Source organism: Triticum dicoccoides, chromosome 4B, assembly GCF_002162155.2.
Source record: "Triticum dicoccoides isolate Atlit2015 ecotype Zavitan chromosome 4B, WEW_v2.0, whole genome shotgun sequence".
In the NCBI taxonomy this organism is placed as follows: domain Eukaryota; kingdom Viridiplantae; phylum Streptophyta; class Magnoliopsida; order Poales; family Poaceae; genus Triticum; species Triticum dicoccoides.
The window spans coordinates 16,654,971-16,673,985 of record NC_041387.1 but is presented as its reverse complement, the minus strand read 5'-3'; the positions used below and the strand labels follow the sequence as shown (position 1 = coordinate 16,673,985).

The following is a 19,015-nucleotide window of genomic DNA, read 5'->3' as shown; positions in this document are numbered from 1 at the left end:
AGATTCTGTGGGTTTAAACAAGTTTGCTCCACTCAAACAAAGAAGACTCCGGCACCTCTGAAAATTTGCATGTATTTTACAATTTCTATAAAGGTCTTTTTCTAATAGTTTATGCTAGTTAACATATGTCCTTTGGCCTTTTCATCACACAAAAAAGTAAGCAACTGTGGGATTTTCAAAAGAGTCTTTTAAACGGCATTGCAATCCACATTTGAAAATCAAACTCTGACATTTCAAAGAGAACCCTGCACTAGTCTCTTCAGGGAGGAAAACCGACCCATAGGATCACATCTCAGATCGCAACAGTCCAGGATCAATGGACCCTATCCTCGAGAGCACACCCCATAAATAAGACGCGAACAAGCGTCACGGAGAGTCTTGAGGTAGTGTAACTCTAGTTGCATTTGACCCTTCGACTCACCATACGCTAGACATGCAACCAAGGGTCGTGGTTCTGGACAAAATAACTCTATTCAGGTTCCATGTGTATGTACGAGCGTCTACGTCTATATTGTGTTACAAAAAACTCTACACACTACAAAACTAAGATCAAACCACCGATACAGAATCAAAAGGAACGCAACAAGGCATCTGCAGACAGAGCAACGCCGACCTAATCTATGGACTCGATGCTTCCTCCAGCGGCTTCATCCTTTGACATCGCCTCCCAAGCCTCCCTGCGGACAGAAGGGTATCAGTCAAACACGAATGAGAAATTGAAACTTCAAATTGAATAATGGAGGGCTGTATGCATCACTCGGTGATGAGAAGCCGAGGGTGTTATCCCTCTTTCGGGGGGAAAAAGGCGAATGAGAAATGGCGACATATACAGATATACTCCAAAGCTTCTGCAAGATATATATGTTGTCATGGAGACATATGCTGTACAGATCAGTCAGCGGTGCATGTGTGCGTGTGGTGTGCTGTACGTGTTAGTGGTCATGTGGTACCAACCAATGATGTGCTAGCTTTTGGGCAGAACAGGGAGCATCATCGCCAGACATAATTAGTGGTGATGAGCTCTGTTGCTACGAATTTTTCCTGGAATCCTGAAAGCGATTGATGAGGTTCCCACAGATGCGTAAGACTAGCCTGCTGAATTTCCCGTCACCTCGGAGTGCCCACATGGTTCCACCACCCCACAAGGTTGCCGCAATTATGCGGTACTGTCAGTTTCGTGTTCCCGCAGTTGCTAAACTTATGAAGACTTGGTCATTGTATGAAAGCAACAGCCAAAGCATGCATTACTGAGATTGGCTGCGTCCAATGATTTGTCCTAACACAAACCTTGTGTTAGATGAATAAAAGATGGACACATTACCGCAAAGCTTTCTTTATCTCATCGTTCCCAGGATCCAATTCCAGTCCATCTTGGAAAGCTTTGGATGCTTCCTCGTACTCCTGCCGACAAACAGAACGTTGGACAGATGAATCGACACCGAATGTAAAAAAGGGCAACAGATAACTACCGAACTGTCGAAGGTTTCTGACCTTGAGCGACATATGAGCAGCTCCTTTCCGGTAGTAACCTTTCACCCACTCGGGTTTTCTTGCAATGCAAATATCAGCATCCAGCAAAGCCTTTTGTGGCTTGCCTGTTTTTAGGTAGCAAAGGCTCCTATTTGAATACAATGTTTCATCTAAATACCTAAGTTCAAGTGCCTGCATTAAATTGAAGGCGAAAATACATAATATGAGCCATGTCCCAGAATAAAACTATCAACTAGAGAGGATTTTACTTGGCGGTCATTTTAAACTTTAGTAGTTTCTGTACTCTAGTATGCAGCAGTGAATATTACATCACAATTTTTTTGGGACAAAAGGCATACAGCGCTACTTTGCAAATTTCACCAGCAGAGCTAGTTTTCCTTCTAATTTATCTCTGTTCTTTGCAGATTACTCATGAAATTACTCTTAACACAAACCTGGAAGACATCCTAGAGTTGATCCAACATGTAGTTTACATAGTGGAAATGAATAGAGGAAATATTGGAAAACCCTCGTTCTGTGGTCGTACTTGCGGAAAACCTCGAGTATTTTGGCACGTGGCATATAACCCCAGCGGCACCACCATGTTGTTTGCCTCTCCCTAGCATGGAGGCAATCTGATGTGCCAATATAGTACGTTATTAGTGCAATTCAGATAGCTACAGCATTCAGATCAAGACATTCTCTCCAGCATAACAACTCCTGTGCCTGCCCAAAAGTGAAAACTTGCGCTCTCGTAGCGTCACCACTCGGTACTCCACCAGCCCAGCCAAAGAGCCAGTCACACTGCCCAAGTTTGATTGCTTGGCACGAACATGGCCCAAAATCGAGGAAACAAGATATGTCCTAGTGCATTGGTTCGTTCGTGTATTAATACCATCAGTAGATAATTAGGCGTGGACTGGTGGAGAGCTCTTGTTAGCAGGCAGTGCGTAACATGCAGCGACAGTGAATGGAATAGTCCATATCAGTGACTAATACGCTCTTATGCTGGGATGGAGGCACGAGGCATCGGATGGCCCAGCAGGTAGCAGGTGGCACCTGATGCCATCATCCCTACAAATTTAACCACATGTGGTTTGGTGAAACTATAAGTACCATAGCATCTACGGTTATGTATCACATGTGGTTTTGCATAATTTACTATGTTTATATAATCTGGCTAGCTATTTTAGTTCCGAGCCATATTAGTTGCGCAGCCAGCAATTCTCGGTTGACTAAAAGGTCAGCAAAACACAAACTGTGCCACCAACGTATGATAAATGAAGAACATCAGAAGCACAACTAAAAGAACCGAGCAATGCTCTGTTGGCTACCAGCATCCTTGTGCTCACCCACCCAAGCTCAAGGCCCAGCCTGCTAATGGTGCTTGCTTAATAAAAAAATGTGTGCTAGTGCCCATGGATCAAGCTTTTACTAAAGCAATGCTCAGTTGGCTGGCACCAACTGTCAGCGTGCTCAACCAGCTGCATCCGAGGCCTAGCCTTTGTAGGGTGCTCGCTTCTTATGAAATAGGTTCGAAAAAGAAAAGCATGACCAAATAGGTTGCACCAACACTGAATATGAAACATAAGTGTGACTTCATAAGACACCTAAAATAGCATTGAAATGGAATCAATGTTAGTATGCAAGCACCTACCTTAGTGTAGAGATTTGAAGCGCGAAGGTAGTCCTTTCTCTTAACTGCCTCTTTTCCTTGAGATTTCAGCACGGCTACTTTATCGTCGATCTTGTTACAAGACTCGTCCTAAACATGAACATAAATTAGGGGAAAATAAGGTTAAGACTTCAAAATGACATCATGAGGAGCAGCAATTCTGGAAAAATAGTACACCAGCAGATCACAGAAAATAGTAATGATTTCAGCCATTGGAATATTTTCAATGCTTGCAGAGGACTGCAACAGATTTTTTCACTTATTTAATGCCAGGAGACGTTGTTTCTTGAGACTGGGCAACACCAGTTGTCATGGAAAACTTAATAGCACACATGCAGGTGAAAAATACTCTTTGCCCTTTGAACGTTTTGAATGTCAGGACAGGCTGTCATGGCCAACCAGTGGCAGCCTACGGGCACAAGTGAAGATATCACCGGTTTGTATCAGGAACGGAGGATGCAACCAGAGTTGAGGATAAGGGAGTTATTTGAATCAAGTGCTGCAATGGAGTATTCCCTTGGTTCTTATATAATAATTTAGAGTAGAGTTTCATACATAGTTCCAATCATGTCTTGCTCTCGCCTGACCTATTACTCCTCAGTGATCACCCTCCATGCGTTCTTTCAGTTTCCTTCCTCCTATCACCATCTGCCCTCCAGATTTTTTTTTCAGCGCTCATCCCCTTCTCCAAACCCGTCTCGCGAGAAATAATAGGCCCCCTCCTTTGTCCTCCATTCTCCACCCTTCTCGGGCGCTGCTATGCCAACGCCCGGTTCCAGCATATCGCTCAGCCATATATATTATTTTCATCTTCTCTATCTTTGATTAATATCCACAAGGTTCATGGGGGAGACATGCAACAATGGTGACGTTCACCCCATTATTTCTCGCGAGACGGGTTTACCATTAACTTATGCTAGGGCGGACGTTTACCATTTCAATGAATAATATTTGTGCAACTTTGAACACCATCCTGAAAATCCTAGAACGGCCACTAAGAAAAGCATCATTAAGTTGCACAGGCATGCCCTACATTGATTTACAAAGGTCCAAAACTATGTTTGTTATATTATTACACGAATGAGTCTTTTAGCACCTTTCAAGAATTAATTCATCCGAGTAATGATACAAATAATCAAATTTACATATGATGATTCAAACAATCCACTGATGAGTGCTGTCTGGTGACTTGATTGTATTTCGGAAGTAAATAAAACCTGAGAAAATATCCTGATCAATGATTTTTGACAATTTGAACTTTGAAGCCTATGCACAGAAGTTTGTACCAAAGGTGGAGGGCATCCATGCATATAAACAATCATAGAAATATATAATGATTTGAGAACTTTCAAGTCAAGTCAAACCTTGGAAATTGAGCATCTTGACTTCTCGTGAGCAATAATTCCTTCAACTGACCAGTTTGCCACTGCTCTAATGGGAGAAGTGAAAGGAAATAGAATCTCCACATGGCTTCTTCTTCCAGAACTTGCAGCAATTTGTATTGGCATACGGCGATGCTGTAAAGTAACAAAACAAAGAAGATACACTTAATGGAAAGAACATATTTCAATATGCCACATCAGCAAACTTAATAGCTTGATTAACAAGAATATGGTGGAAGGGATTTTCCATCGGAATATATTCATTAAGAGAATTCGTGAAGTTCTGCTAAGTGCTGATTATAACATGCAAAGAAAATAAAAAAGATAGTTACAATACAGAATCATGAAACAAGCAATTCCATGTGAACCCAACATGGGTGTGCGCAATGTGTAGACAGATAGAATCATACACGTGCAACTCTATGCCACAAGCACGCACCCACACACTGTGCATAAAAAATATACTATATGCATTAGATTTCCCACCACAGTAAGAACAGCAGGAAATTAGGAAGAACAAAAGTTCACCTGTTCATCCGGAATGTTAGGATCCGCGCCAGCCTCCAGCAAGTACTTAATACAGTCAGCCAAACCAACCGTAGTTGCCACCACCAAGGGAATACTTGGATGAGCAGAATTCACATCAGCGCCAGCCTGTCGACCCATATTATGCAAAGCAAAATGCCATGCACACAGCAGATCATATAACTAGAGGGATCAACTAACAAAACAACCTATATTACTCTACAATAACTAATCGGTTCCTGCCTAATCATCAAGACGTGAGGAAACAAAGCAAACAGGATACCAGACCTTGACAAGTAGCTTCACACATTCCAATGAATCAGATTCACTCACTCCATGTTTAGTACAATGAAGCGCCGTAACTAGAGGGGTACCTGAAACTTCTGAAACCCTGTTTGGCTACAAATTTAAGAGAACAAAATCACTTCCCACACAAAAATGACATAGTTCAACAGGTCACAGCAATACAACTACAGATACAACAAGAACGTAATAATACACAGGTCACACGTTTCGACTATAAACAGCAACATAATATGTAACTCATATTCGTGCACTCTGTACTCAGATTGCCAAAACCAAAAAACCCTAAGTTTGGTGGCATTGCTTGTATAAACGACTAAAACTTAGTTAGCCTTTAAAATTTAGTATCCCTAACATGGTTTTGAACTGGAGGTGACTAGAAATATCAAATATATAAACGAATTATTAGGTTTATCGGCATAAAATATGGTTAAAAAATTGAAGAGCTCGGCAACAACTAGGTAGAAAATTTTTCAACTGAAAAAGTATGGAAGTTGCACATTACATCTGCATGGTGATCCAATAAAATCTTCACAGCACCAGTGTTCCCATAGGAAGCAGCAATATGAAGTGGTGTTCCATGAGTAACGGCTATATCAACTCTGGCCCCTCTAGATAACAACAGATCCACTACTTCCCCGTTCCCTGGATAAGATATATGAATCGCATGATAATGTCATAAAGACCCAGTAATAAACCAATGTTGCAAGCTTCTCAAAGATGCGCATTCAAGATGAACTTATAATGGTATGTATATGTTGATCAGACTGAAAGCATGACAAGAAAGAACCACAGGATTCCAAAGGCTGGTCAAGCAGTGAGGTAGGCTAGACGAATTATCAAATTAATCCAACCAATATATAGCTCCACGAACAAGATTGATCAAGAAATGCTTTTTGACAGGTAATATTCGGATACACAGAAGGTTTATAGATTGCATCCTGAGGCCAGACAAAACAGATACAGCATACCAAATATAGGGCAACTTAAGCGGAAGAAATAATAACCATGAAAATAAATAGTTACTGATGAACACTAATAAATGAGGAAATTGCATCGGAACCTCCTAAACTATCACCTTCTCACTTGATTTCCTCGACTAACGCTTTATGTGTCAGGCCGCTCTAAACTTATCTATGTTTCTCATTAGCTCCTCTTCACCGTTGGAAAAAAAAAATACTGTTAGGTGAGGCTGACAAGGCAAAACAAGCAAGAGCCACTTCACGCATTTCTGTTAGTCCAGCATTGAAAAGGAGCCATGTGAGTAAGGGGGACAAGTTCAGGGAAGCCCAGCACAGAAAATCAAGCCAAGGAGAAAGTTGGTGATAGTTTAGGGAGTTCCTTCCAATACAATTTTCTCAGAACAAATTTTTGATACAAAAAATCGTAGTTGGTGGGTTTTATGGTTACAATTTTGAATTCAGTTGTTCTTGCTAGCAACACAACAACATTTATTTTCGAAAAAAAAAACACAACAACATTTATGAAAACCACTAACAGTTCAATTAACATATGCCAACAGAGAGAGAGAAAGAGACCGCTTTTTGCAGCATTATGCAGAGCAACAGAGCCTCTATCATCTAGCTTATTCGGATCAGCTCCATTGTCAAGAAGATATCTTGCAACGGCAACTTCTCCAAACAATGCTGCAGAACTCAGAGGTGTTACACCTGGCAACAAACAAGACCTTGTCAGATCATCAATACCACTCCCAATCTCTCGTCTAGAAGGTGAAAACACTAACTGTAGAATAGTGCATGGTATACCGTATACCACGCTTATTGCTCACATACATCTGCAACTACCAGATGAATTCCTAGAGGAGTAGAAGTATGACATACAAATCATATTCATATAGTTACCTATTACTTTATATTGTGTAGGTATATGCAATGATGTGATGGAATCTACATATTGGATCATTCAAAAGTGACAGAAGGAAGCATATCCAGGTAAGCATGTATCTTAATCAAAATCATATTAAATGCAACTTGTACTCAAGCAATACATGGGTACCACAAATGAAAAATATTATATGTAAACTTCTCAAAGGTAACTACATCTAACATTTTCAGTTGACCGGTGTATTAAATTTAACTCCCAGAAATGCCCTATATATCATATATAGCAAAAAAAGCCTGAAGCCTGATTTGTTGCAGGCCAATAGCTGGTACTGGTAATCACCAAATAACAGAAGTGCAAAACAGAGACGAATTGTGACAGCACAATATCACTTTTCACAACCAATTTCCCTTTCCAGAATCGATCAGATAACAATTGTGACAGCAGGCCAAGAAGACAAAAAGGAAAGGGAGTTGATATAGCAAACGAGAAGTACGCACCGCCAGTGAGGTCACCAGCATTGACGTCAAACCCGAGCTCCTCCACGAAGTACTTGCATACTTCCATTTCAGCAAGGAATGATGCTAATTGTAGTAACCCCGTGCCATCTATATGCATATCAGCAAGCTTTGCCCTATCCTGTTTGTCCATGCTACTCACCATATCTACATGACCCAAAAATGTACAGATGAATCATAGTAAAATGCAACTGTAAGAAAAAATGTAACTGCGGTTTCCACATGATAGAATAAATCTGGTTCAGAATTGCGACTAAGCATGAAGGGTCAGTTTCTTAAGCAGAATCACAGCCAAATCTTACTGAAAACGACTATCCTGTTTGTCCATGCTACTCACCATATCTAAATGGCCCAAAAATGTACAGATGAATCGTAGTAAATCGCAACTGTAAAAGAAAAATAACTGATGTTTGGAAATGATGCCATAAATCTGGGTCAGAACTGTCAGTAAGCATGAAGAGTCGGTATCTTAAGCAGAATCACACGGCCAAACCTGACTGAAAACGACTGATTAAACATGAATCCATCACAGGGCAATTAGTACCACTGAAAAATATCACGATGCTGTCCACAGTGTAAGATGCTGCTAGTAAAAACAATCACGATGCATATATGCCCAATAACATCCCTGAAAAATACAGTCATAATCGCGCGAACCGAAACAGGAACTGCTGCAAGCAACGAGACCCTCGTAGCAAGCAGGCGCGCCGCCTAGCGGCCGCATCGAATTTCGAAACCACGCCCGTGCTGGGCGAGATTGGCGCCGTGGCGGCGGCGCAGGCAGAGGTGAAGAGGCGTGCGTGCTCACCCTTGAGGCCCTCCACATCTCCGTCCTGAATCGCCTCGAGCAGCTCGCTCTCCAGCGAGCCGGGGTCGGCTGGAGGAAGCAGACGGACGTTAGGGGCAGCCGGACAGGGAAAGCCGCGACGCGGACTAGGGTTTCGGGGGGCGGTGGCGGAGGCGTGCTGCGCATACCGTTGGTGCGGTGCTCCAGCCAGCTGTAGAAGTAGGTCTTGTCCACGGGGCGCGGCGGCGGCGGCGGCGACGACTCCATTGTAGGGTTTCTGCGGCGGCGAGCGGCGGCGCCGATGGGCTTGGGCGGTGGCTTCGAGGGGAAGGAAGGCGAAAGTGGGAGGAAAAGGGGCGGGAATGGGGAGAGGCCGGGAGGGGAGTGGGAAATAAATTGGCTACGCGGCACCGGGGCTAATCGAGTGGAAATTTGACTTCACCTCCCCTTTAGCACGCACGCACGTTCAATATAGCAGTACAAATTAGCGACGCACGAACATCAAAAATTAGCGACGCACGCACGCACGCACGAACATCAAAAATAATAAAAATTACATCCAAATCCATAGATCAATTAGCGACGACTACAAACACTGAAACGAGCCGAAGGTGTGCCACCGTCGTTCCTCCTTCCTTACCGGAGCCGGACAAAACTTGTTGTAGCAGACAGTCGGGAAGGCGCCATGCTAAGGCCTCATATGACCAGGGACCAGAACAGCAATCGCCGCCGGTGAAGAGCAGTGCAGATCGAAAGGATCCAACCTAAAGACACACGAACGTAGATAAACAACGAACGGATCCGAGCAAATCCGCCAAAGACAGATCTGGCGGGAGACACATGTCCACACGCTCCCCGACGATGCTAGATGCACCACCGGCACGGGAATAGGCGGAAGAACCTTATTCCATCTTCAAAGAGCCGTCATTGTCTTACTTTCCCGAGCAAGACACTGATCCTAACAAAACTCGCAAACACATCTAAAAACGGAGCAGTAGTTTTGTAATTATTGGAACAGTAGCGTTAGTAACTTAGCAAACACATTATGAGAAAAAAGTAAGTATTAGATTAGCGATGGATATTTGTTTGGATGACATTCATCATATTATTGAGTTGTCAACAATATTATTGGGATTAATCAGATAAATGCCACTCAAATTCTAGCGATTCCAAGAAATGACACATTTATCAAAGTTCGGAAAATGCAGTGGCATTTCCTGGAATGGTCAGAATTCGAGTGGCATTTATCAAATTAACCGATATGTTTGGGTTTGATAATATGAAGTGTCTTACTTGATTGTCAAAAAAATGTGTGTATTAACTAAGACGGCATTGTTCTCGGGTTTTTTAGCTCCATGAGTAGCATCTTATTGAAGTACAATTGCCAAACAATTGTTTTTTTTTTGGAAATTCACTAAATCAAAAGATGTTCACAGATCTTAAAAATCATGCATTGTCGAAAATGTTGTGGATTAAAAAAACCATGTTTTTTAAAAGTGAATCTAACAATATTCTTGGATTTCAAAAAATATTCATAGATTTGAAATAAAGTTTGTTAAAATATGTTCACAAATTTAAAATGTACATGGGCTCTAAAATATTCATGAATTTAGAAAAATGCTCAATGATTTAAAAAAAGTTTGCAATTGTTTTTAAATGTTCATGAATTATAATCGTAAAAAGAAGGAATCCTCAATAAACAACACATTTTTTTATACTTGTGTATTGGTTATGGTTGTGTGTTTTTTCTTGTCGTATGGTCTTACTTGTGTAGACGGTATGAGATGTTTGTGGTGCAGGGAGTTGTTGGGGAGCGAATTTCCCCATCGCGATCTTTTTCAGATTTTTTCGCAATGTTTAAATTTGAATTTCGGCCGCAAGGCACACGGTGACATGCAAACATGCATGTCACCTGATCTCTGTCCGACAAGGAGAGCTTCAGTATGGTCTATAACTATTCTGCAGGAACAGAACACACTTGCACTTGTCATGCCTTCATCATGCAACCTAGAGTATCGGTAAAGAGAAAACCACTTCGTCCATCGCAAGTACTCCCTCCATAAAGAAATATAAGAGTGTTTAGATCACTACTTTACTGATCTATAAACGTACGTGCTACGGGACGTTACGCACATTTTAAAAGAACCGAGCATTCACGGCTCAACACCACTCCTCCCTGTGTTTAGAACCAAAAGGCAGGGAGAAGGGAAGCCCGAGAGGAGCACCGCCGAACCGAAGCATGCATGAACTCGCCCACGAAGGCTCTGCTCAGACCGGGCCCGCGCTTTGTCGATCCGAATGTTGCTTCTTCATTGCCTCGACCGCCTCCCTGAAAATGTCAGGTATAACCAACTGTTAAGGCCTCCAAGGTAGCCAGCATTTCTGCTTACCAGTGTTGCAACAACAAAATAAAGAAGTTGACAAAAACTATATGTTAACGATATAGGGAGTACAACAATGGGATCAAACAGATATGATTCGCTTGCTTAACTCTGGCCACAATTATATGCATAATAATAGCATGAATGAAAAGGGTACGTTTGCGGTGCTATTTAACCAAACCCTTGCTCCCGAGAACAGATGTTCAAGAAAACAAAGACGGCAGATGGAAGGCCTACCAGAATGCGTCGTGAATCTCCACGCTTGCAGGATTCAGTTTCCCTCCAGCCAGGAACGCGTCACACGCTTCTTTACACTCCTGAAGGAAGGATAAAAACAAGAGGCAGAGATTGTCTACATGGGGCCGGAGTGACGCGTAAAGCAGCAAAAGAATGTCAGACTGCAATTTTTCTCTCACCTTCAGCGACATGAGGGCAGCTCCCTTCCGATAGTAACCCTTCGCCCAATCAGGCTGCAGATTTACACATGCAATGGCATCAGCCAAAGCATCATGCGCCCCGCCGCTCTTTAGATGGCAAAGGCTCCTGTTGGAATACAGCGTTGCATCTTCAGGATCCACTTTGATTGCCTGCATCGAAACAAGCCATATGGTTAATTCTCAAAAGGCAAGCGCAACTTGGGTAAAGAAAAGGAAGAATCACACTCCATCATCCCAGAATCAAGTAAGCAAAATCATAATTCATTTTCATTCATGATGAACAGCTAACAATGCACTATAGATATGGAAACAGAGCGCTCTGGTAGTATATGATATGATCGTGCAACAATATACTACCTCACTGTAGAATTTTAATGCAGCAGCGTAGTCCTTCCGCTCGACTGCTTTTGCACTGAGTAATTTCAGTTCAGCCTTTTTATCTTTATCACCTCCCTTGTCCTATAACAATGAAAAAAACATGCATATCAGCAGCAGGTATCTTGTGTAAAAATAAGCACTATGTAACCAATCAGCTTTAATATAGGGAAGATGTCCAATGATATTACCTTGGCACAGTGCTTCTTTGGTGCACCAGAGTCTTCTTTCTTGGTTGTTACTTCTGCATTTAATTTCAGCTGAATGTTGCTGTCTTTATCACTTTGCTTACCCTTAATCACAATATTGAGCACGCCATGACACATAAAAAAAATTCAAGTTAACAGACATGAAGAAGCTTCAGTGATTAAAAAACTCAAACTAGCAAAATTCAAGCGCTTTATTCAGAGCAACAAACTTTTTCCACTTGAACTCATGGGCAGTTTAGACATAAACAATTGGAATGCCCTAATTGTGGCACTTCCTCTACAAGCCACAGCTTCGCAAAATTTTGAAACGACATCACCTCAAAACCGGCCAAAAATGGGTGTGAATATCTGCAGCAAAATTTACTTGGCAGGCTTGCATGAGTAAATATCAGGATGTCATCTCCATGAGCAACCCATTTATGTTAAGCAGATATTAGCATTCTGTTTTAATATTGGGTTCCCTATTGAGTATTGGCCACAGTTTCACCCAATTGTGTGTTCACGTCCTGAAGTTTTTTCTAAATTACGGTAACAATGTAATTAAATGATATTTCCGAACTTATATTTCTACATATATTTTTATTTAGCTGCTAGGAAAATTTAGCGGAAAACATACATGGTCAAGACTAAACAGAACAGATAACAAATAACTTGCTTCACGCTTAAATCTAAGGAACAGGAAAATATAAGGTGCCACATATTGGGGTGTCTAAGTAACTGAGCTTAGAGTTTAGTTCATACCTTGTTTGATTGCCTTAACTTTGCATGGGCAATGATTCCTTCAACACTCCAGTTTGACACAGATTGAATGGGTAAAGTGAAAGGAAACAGAGTCTCAACAAGCTTTCTTCTTCCAGAGTTTGCAGCAATTTCTATTGGTATCATACGGCCCTGTTATGTAAAAAAACAGAACAAGGCAGAGATACTTATATACCATGATTACAATATATGTCAACGTAAAACTTATGGTCCATCTGGTTAGCATGTTAAAAACAAAAGGATAAAGCAAAGCAGCAATAACCAAGATATAGCATTTCCTCGTGCTCCAAGAGTTGGCAACACAACATCATTGGAAACATTTTCTGAATACCAATTCAATGATATATATATATATCTTTTATGGAATATAATTAATATGTGATTAGTCAAATTCAATATCAAAATGTGTGCGGGCCTTGTAAACCTAGGAGGGGGTACCATTGAGCATAAACATCAATTAAGAACAGTAATAGCAAGAATCAACAACTTACTTGATTGCTTGGAATATTGGCATCTGCGCCAACCTCCAGCAAATACTCAACACACTCAGATAAGTCTTTGCTAGTTGCTATTACCAATGGAGTGTCAGGATTTACACAATTCAAATCGCCACCAGCCTGTGTTATAAAATAATAAATGAGCGTATGGACATTTACAGTTCACATAAAATACAGGAATCCAGTAAATAAATCCCTACTGGGTCCCTGAACCATTTATAAGATAAAAAAAAGAGGGTGAAGTGTCCACCAGACCTTGACAAGGAGCTTCATGCACTTTAAAGCATCAGACTCAGTAATTCTTCCAGAAGCAACACAAAGAACTGCAGTCATCGGTGTGCCTAAATCTGCCGAAACCGTGTTCGGCTACATGTTTTTAGAGAAAGAGGTCAATTGACAGGTAGTGATGCTCCGAGACTACTAAATATTAAATTAAATTATTATTACATCTGCATTGTGCTGCAATAAAATCTGTATGATGCCAGACTTCCCATAAGAGGCAGCAACATGTAGTGGTGTCCCTTCAGAAGAGAATACATCAACACTAGCTCCTTTCGACAGCAAGAGTCGTACCAGTCGGTTATTCCCTAGGTAAAAAAGCAGTGGCATGAAGAATAATATTTTAGTTCAGTCGATTATTTAAGAACAAATGGACAGAAAAATAGGTCAGGACTATATCGTTCAAGTAAAGTATGTTCCGTTCAAGATGTCAACATACCCTAATCCACATGCCAAACTTTATGTAAGAACACGCAAATACACGATTGAATTCAATGTCATGTTGGAGAGTACAAAGAGCCAAATAGGTAGAGAACTGAATCCATGAGGAATGTTACACATGTTAGGCATAATGTACTATCACTCTTTTAAATACAAACATGTAAATATGCAGTCTAAAAACAAAGTGACAATGGTAATTCAACCAGATCATCAGGACATTAAATATAGAGGCACTAATATTAACAATTTCCTTTTGTGAGCAAAAAATAGTAAGTATATATTTATGTTGTTAATAGGTGCAGAAAGAGAACCTTCTTTTGTAGCGTAGTGCAGAGGAGTAAATCTTTTGTTGTCTTGCTTATTGGGATTAGCACCTTTGTCAAGCAAATACTCCACAGTAACTGATTTATCACGCAACACCGCACAAGCCAAAGGTGTCATGCCTGCCAATGGTAAAAATTAAGCAATGTAATCAGATCTTACATAGATGACTTACCAGACTACCACAGTATAATGTGAAGCATAAAGTTCAGCAAACACATCATAGTGTACAGAACACAATTACAACCTGAAAGTACGACAAGCCAGAGTTCAAGTGTTCAACACATTATCAGTGTTTGCATGGGAGCGGCGTTTTGGCTCCTGGAAGCACATGCTCCTGGGTGAACAGTACCACGAAAAAATAGTAAATGTTTTCAAAAAAATCTGAAAAAAATTGTAGATGATTGTGTTGGTGTCGCAAGCATGCTTGACAATTTTCATGTGGAATGGACCAGCGGTATTTCATCGCTGAGAAAAACAAATTTGGGGTGACATTTGGTCTTCGATTTGTTTTTTTGTTCTTTTTTTTGCACAGGCCAAAATGGTTAACCTTTTTGCCTCAAAATGTACAGGTAGCATTTGTATGTGACAAAGATCACAAAAAAAATTGTTCAATTTTTTTTGACATTTGAGGAAAAAAATTGGCCCAGGGAGCATGTGCTCCCGGGAGCCAAATTGAATTTCCATGTTTGCATGTCATTTATAACGGCAGCATGCCAACACTACGGAATAGTAAACAAACGATATGGTACGAGAAACCAGAGGGTCGAGTTTAGGAATTGTTTTTTTTTTCTTTCAGAAAGGGAGTTTAGGAATTGTGTAAGGGACACATTTACATCATAATATATAACAGTTTGCATTACCTCACCAACAAAAACAAATTAACGAACCATTTAATCTAGCAAGAATACACACTGCAGATACCTGAATCATCATTAGCTTCAGTATTGATGTCAAACCCAAGCTGCTCCACCAAGTATTGGCATGTCTCAATTTTCCCCGTGCATGCTGCCTCATGCAGTGGCCCCATGTCGTCCATCTTCACAGAGTCATTCGGCTCACTGCGGTCCCCATCCGCGCCACCAAATATAGTGGGTGGAGCAACTGTAGGACAACCATTATTTTGGCAAAATAAAGGGGTTACCATGTAATATCTATAATGTACAAATATACAAGAATAATAATTGGACAAAGACGTGAGCTTGTACCAGGCTCCCGGCCTGCTCCTGAACTACCCTTCCTACATTAATTCTCTCCCCCAAGGTCCCAATGAACTCCACCTATCCACTCCTAGATAGCCCGAGATTGCAAAATAACAAACAACAAGCAGAATGGTGCTATACAGCAGCTTCAACATGGGGCGAATCCATTGACACCGCTACGACCAGTGGCGAGACCAGACTTTGGTGATTGAGCAGATAAATCAGGGACGCGGCAGATAGTGCTAGCTTCCTTCGACACCTTGGTGTCCATTCTACTAAACTCTCCATTATTCAACGGCTTGCTGATTTCAGTGCTATTCGTACAAAAATGGAGATTGCGCTGAGTTGAATGTCTATTTGTATGAAATGCAGAGAAAACCACCTAAAACACGACGAGTAAAATATGCCAATTTGAGAACTTCGTGGGCCACAGAGAATTGTGGAGTGTGATATGATTTCCACCAAATTAGTGTGATATACGTACTTTCTACAGCATCGCGTTTGTTGTGAAATGAAACTTGCTCATGTGGATCTTGATATTTTTTCCCCCATTGAACCATTATTTTAGCTTGGTGGGCCCATTATTGGAATGCTAGGCTCCTAGCTCCACCATTGTCAACCAACTCTTCAAAACACAATTCAAAGGGCATGCTCCTCTCTATCTCTAAGTATTAGTTGAAGGACTATCGACATGTATAATGGCTGTCCATATATATATGTGTTGTTGCTTCCATAAACATGGCAGTGACAGGCTGTCCATAGACGCAATTTATTTTTGACGATTTGGGTGATACGGCAACGACGAATTCTTGAGATTTGGATGCTAGGACGACCCAGCAATTGATTTTGCATGTCAGGCATATATACTTCTCCAGCTTTTAGATTCGAATAATGCTGTGAGCGAAATCCCGTGTGGTTGGTGAATGACTGAACGCAGCAACTCCTGCTGTTACTGTTAGTAATGCAGACGATGGCCCTCTTAGCTAGCTTTGAGACCAAGACCCAAACCCAAACCCTTGCTAGAGAGAGAGAGAGAGAGAGAGAGAGAGAGAGACCCAAACCCAATTTGGGCAGGGGGTGGGAGAGCGGGGGATTGATTTCTCACAGAAGATTTTATTGGGGTCGACGCCCGACTGCGCGATGTAGCGGCTCACGGTTTCCGAGGTGAGCATGCGGTCCAGCCCTTCCCTCTGCTCCGGACCTGGGCGCACAGCACAGAGGAGCAAACGGCGCCGCCGTCAGAGACGTCGGCTCCAACGGATCTAGTACAAGGACAAGGGACGAAGAAGAAGAAGAAGGAGACGACGTCCGTACTCATGTGGCCCACCCGGTCCTGGGAGGGGAAGTAGGCCATGCCCGACGACACGTTCTGGAAGCTCCCCGGCGCGAACCCGTCGAAGCGCTCCCGCCCCCGCTGGAGGCCCCGGCCGCCGCCGCCGCCTCCGCCTCCACCGCGGGCGCCGCCGCCGGCGCCGCGGCCCTGCTTGAGTCGCCTCGCTTTCCCCATGTCGAGCACGGTGGGTGGGGGTTTGGGTTGCCTGGATTTTCGAGGCGGATGCTTCGGGGGCAGCCGGCCTGCTTTATCCCGTGACCACCCACCTACCCTGGCGCGAGCGTGCGGCGCGGCGCTAGTCGCGGAAACTTTTCCCTTTTCGTTTGGGCTTCCTTCCAGGTTCGGGAGAGCAGAGTAATGTCACTCCCTTTCTCGCCGGCGTGGCGTGGCATGGCGTGCATGCAATGCAACGACGCGCGTGAACGACGATGGTATTGGTAACAATGTTATGTTAATTCGAAAAGGAAAACAATGTTATGCACCGTACCTCCTTCCCCGGCCGAAATCACCGTGAAAAATCAAGTGAACTAACGAACAGTGTGATTGATCAGACAGGTACCAAGGAGCGAGAAAACGTATGCGCTTTAGCAAGGGGTGAGCGCGGCCCTTTAATGGAAGGTTAACGGGATTTGACCCTGCCCATATCGGGAGAAAAAAAAAACAAGATCGGACCCCGGTTTAAAAGTATCCTCGTACGTACATGACCCGTTTTTCTACGCCAAACCGCCTGATGGTAGACTCGATGGGCAACCGCCATGGTCAGCGGTGGTAGAGCCTTGCCACATCACCCCGCCGTGCCCACGTGGAAAAGGGGTTTATCGCCACCGACACTGGAGGTAGGCAGTTGAGTAGTTGACCCGACCGCCAGGGCCGGCGGGGGTAGACCCCTGGAGGGGTAAGTGGCTGCGGATGGCCATTAAATGTGTATGGATGAATGTTAGAGATAAAAAAAGTTTATCAGTGTTAAAGTATGGAAAATGTGCATATGCATGGAAGTATGGATGTTTCTCTTATGTGCATATGTGGTTGTATATATGGATGAATAGATATGTGCATATGCCATCGTCACCTGACTTCTTTGACAAATTGCAATACCATTTTGGTGTATGATAATACTTGATAAATTGAAATGCATATGCACGGATGAGTGTGTGATGTTGCATTGTCATGCGTGTGGTGTTATGTCCAAATACATGCATTTTGAGAGTCTTTGACATATGTGTGAAGATGAAATGCATATGTATGGAAGTACATATGGATGTTCTCTTATGCATTTCAAGTATGCCTTATTCATTTTGATTGCAAGTATAGATGTCAAATATTTGCTATAAATTTTATGACTAAGTGTGGATTATTGTATCATGTAGGATGACCAATCAGCTGGCCAATGGTCCTTGGTACATGGGCTTGAAGCCAGTTACAACGCCACTCATCGGGCGCGGTATATCGAGACTGGGCATGTAAGAACCAAATATGTTTCTTTTTTTTCAGTCAATTAGTAAGGTATTGACCACAACTTCTATAATTTTGACAATTGTTAGAACCTTTGCGCGGGAGAGGGCACCAAACAGTGTGCGAGATGCCATATGACGAACGGTTCTAGGAGTACTTCGAGAGAGCGGGGCTACTACCCATCGTCCTCCGGTTTAAGCGTGCCCCGCCCAAGATCAACCAACCGAAGTGCAAAACATGGTTTAGTTTGTATTACCTCAACTAGGACACAAGTGTAAGGGGGCCAAATGGCTGCACGCAACCAAACACGCCCGAAATTTCCAAGTTAAATGTTGAAATTTGCTTTCGATTAGAGCATCTCAAACAGGTACCCCAAAACAGGCGCCATGCCCAACAAACCGACATTTGAGGCACAAAACAACTTATCTCTATTGTCAAAAAAGATGCCCTGTCTCTATATAGTAGCAAAAAGAACTGCAACTTCCCTAAAATTTTGCTACAAGTGTTGCAAACTTGCAGCACCTCTAGCGGCTGCCCCAAAGCCAAAAATGTCGTGGCGAAAACCCAACTACCATGGTGAAACTTCCTTGTCGCCGGCCATCACCACCCCATGCCAAGGTTGGTTCTCGCCGCCACAACTTCGTCCACCGCCCCTACCCCCGCCGCTCAAGACATCCAACACGCCCCCCACAACCACCATTGAATCCCAGGAAGTCATCACCCAATTCCGGCCGTTCCCACCCCATTGTTGCCCTTCGACATCCATTGGCAGCCATTGCGACCCCACGTTACCATCAGCAAGCCATTGCTCCTTGCAAAGCTCCCAG

General features: G+C 42.6%; 2 protein-coding genes across 2 annotated transcripts; both read right to left on the bottom strand.

The window, feature by feature from the left end:
* Positions 1-250: 250 nt before the first annotated feature.
* LOC119293215 (ankyrin-3-like) lies at positions 251-8,831 on the bottom strand. Its single transcript, XM_037571760.1, has 12 exons — positions 8,691-8,831; positions 8,524-8,592; positions 7,698-7,862; positions 6,894-7,025; positions 5,861-6,000; positions 5,341-5,451; positions 5,056-5,181; positions 4,510-4,662; positions 3,128-3,235; positions 1,492-1,662; positions 1,322-1,401; positions 251-677 (listed from the first exon to the last, which is right to left on the bottom strand). Exons 1-12 carry the CDS (start codon positions 8,767-8,769, stop codon positions 614-616), a joined length of 1,398 nt encoding a protein of 465 aa, XP_037427657.1. The 5' UTR covers positions 8,770-8,831; the 3' UTR covers positions 251-613.
* A 1,615-nt stretch (positions 8,832-10,446) lies between these two features.
* On the bottom strand, positions 10,447-16,813 carry LOC119294631 (ankyrin repeat domain-containing protein 27-like). The gene is made up of 13 exons (XM_037572849.1): positions 16,718-16,813; positions 16,509-16,604; positions 15,126-15,305; positions 14,192-14,323; positions 13,608-13,747; positions 13,416-13,526; positions 13,155-13,280; positions 12,646-12,795; positions 11,887-11,988; positions 11,678-11,779; positions 11,300-11,470; positions 11,121-11,200; positions 10,447-10,831 (listed from the first exon to the last, which is right to left on the bottom strand). Exons 1-13 carry the CDS (start codon positions 16,755-16,757, stop codon positions 10,771-10,773), a joined length of 1,491 nt encoding a protein of 496 aa, XP_037428746.1. The 5' UTR covers positions 16,758-16,813; the 3' UTR covers positions 10,447-10,770.
* Between the last annotated feature and the right edge of the window lie 2,202 nt (positions 16,814-19,015).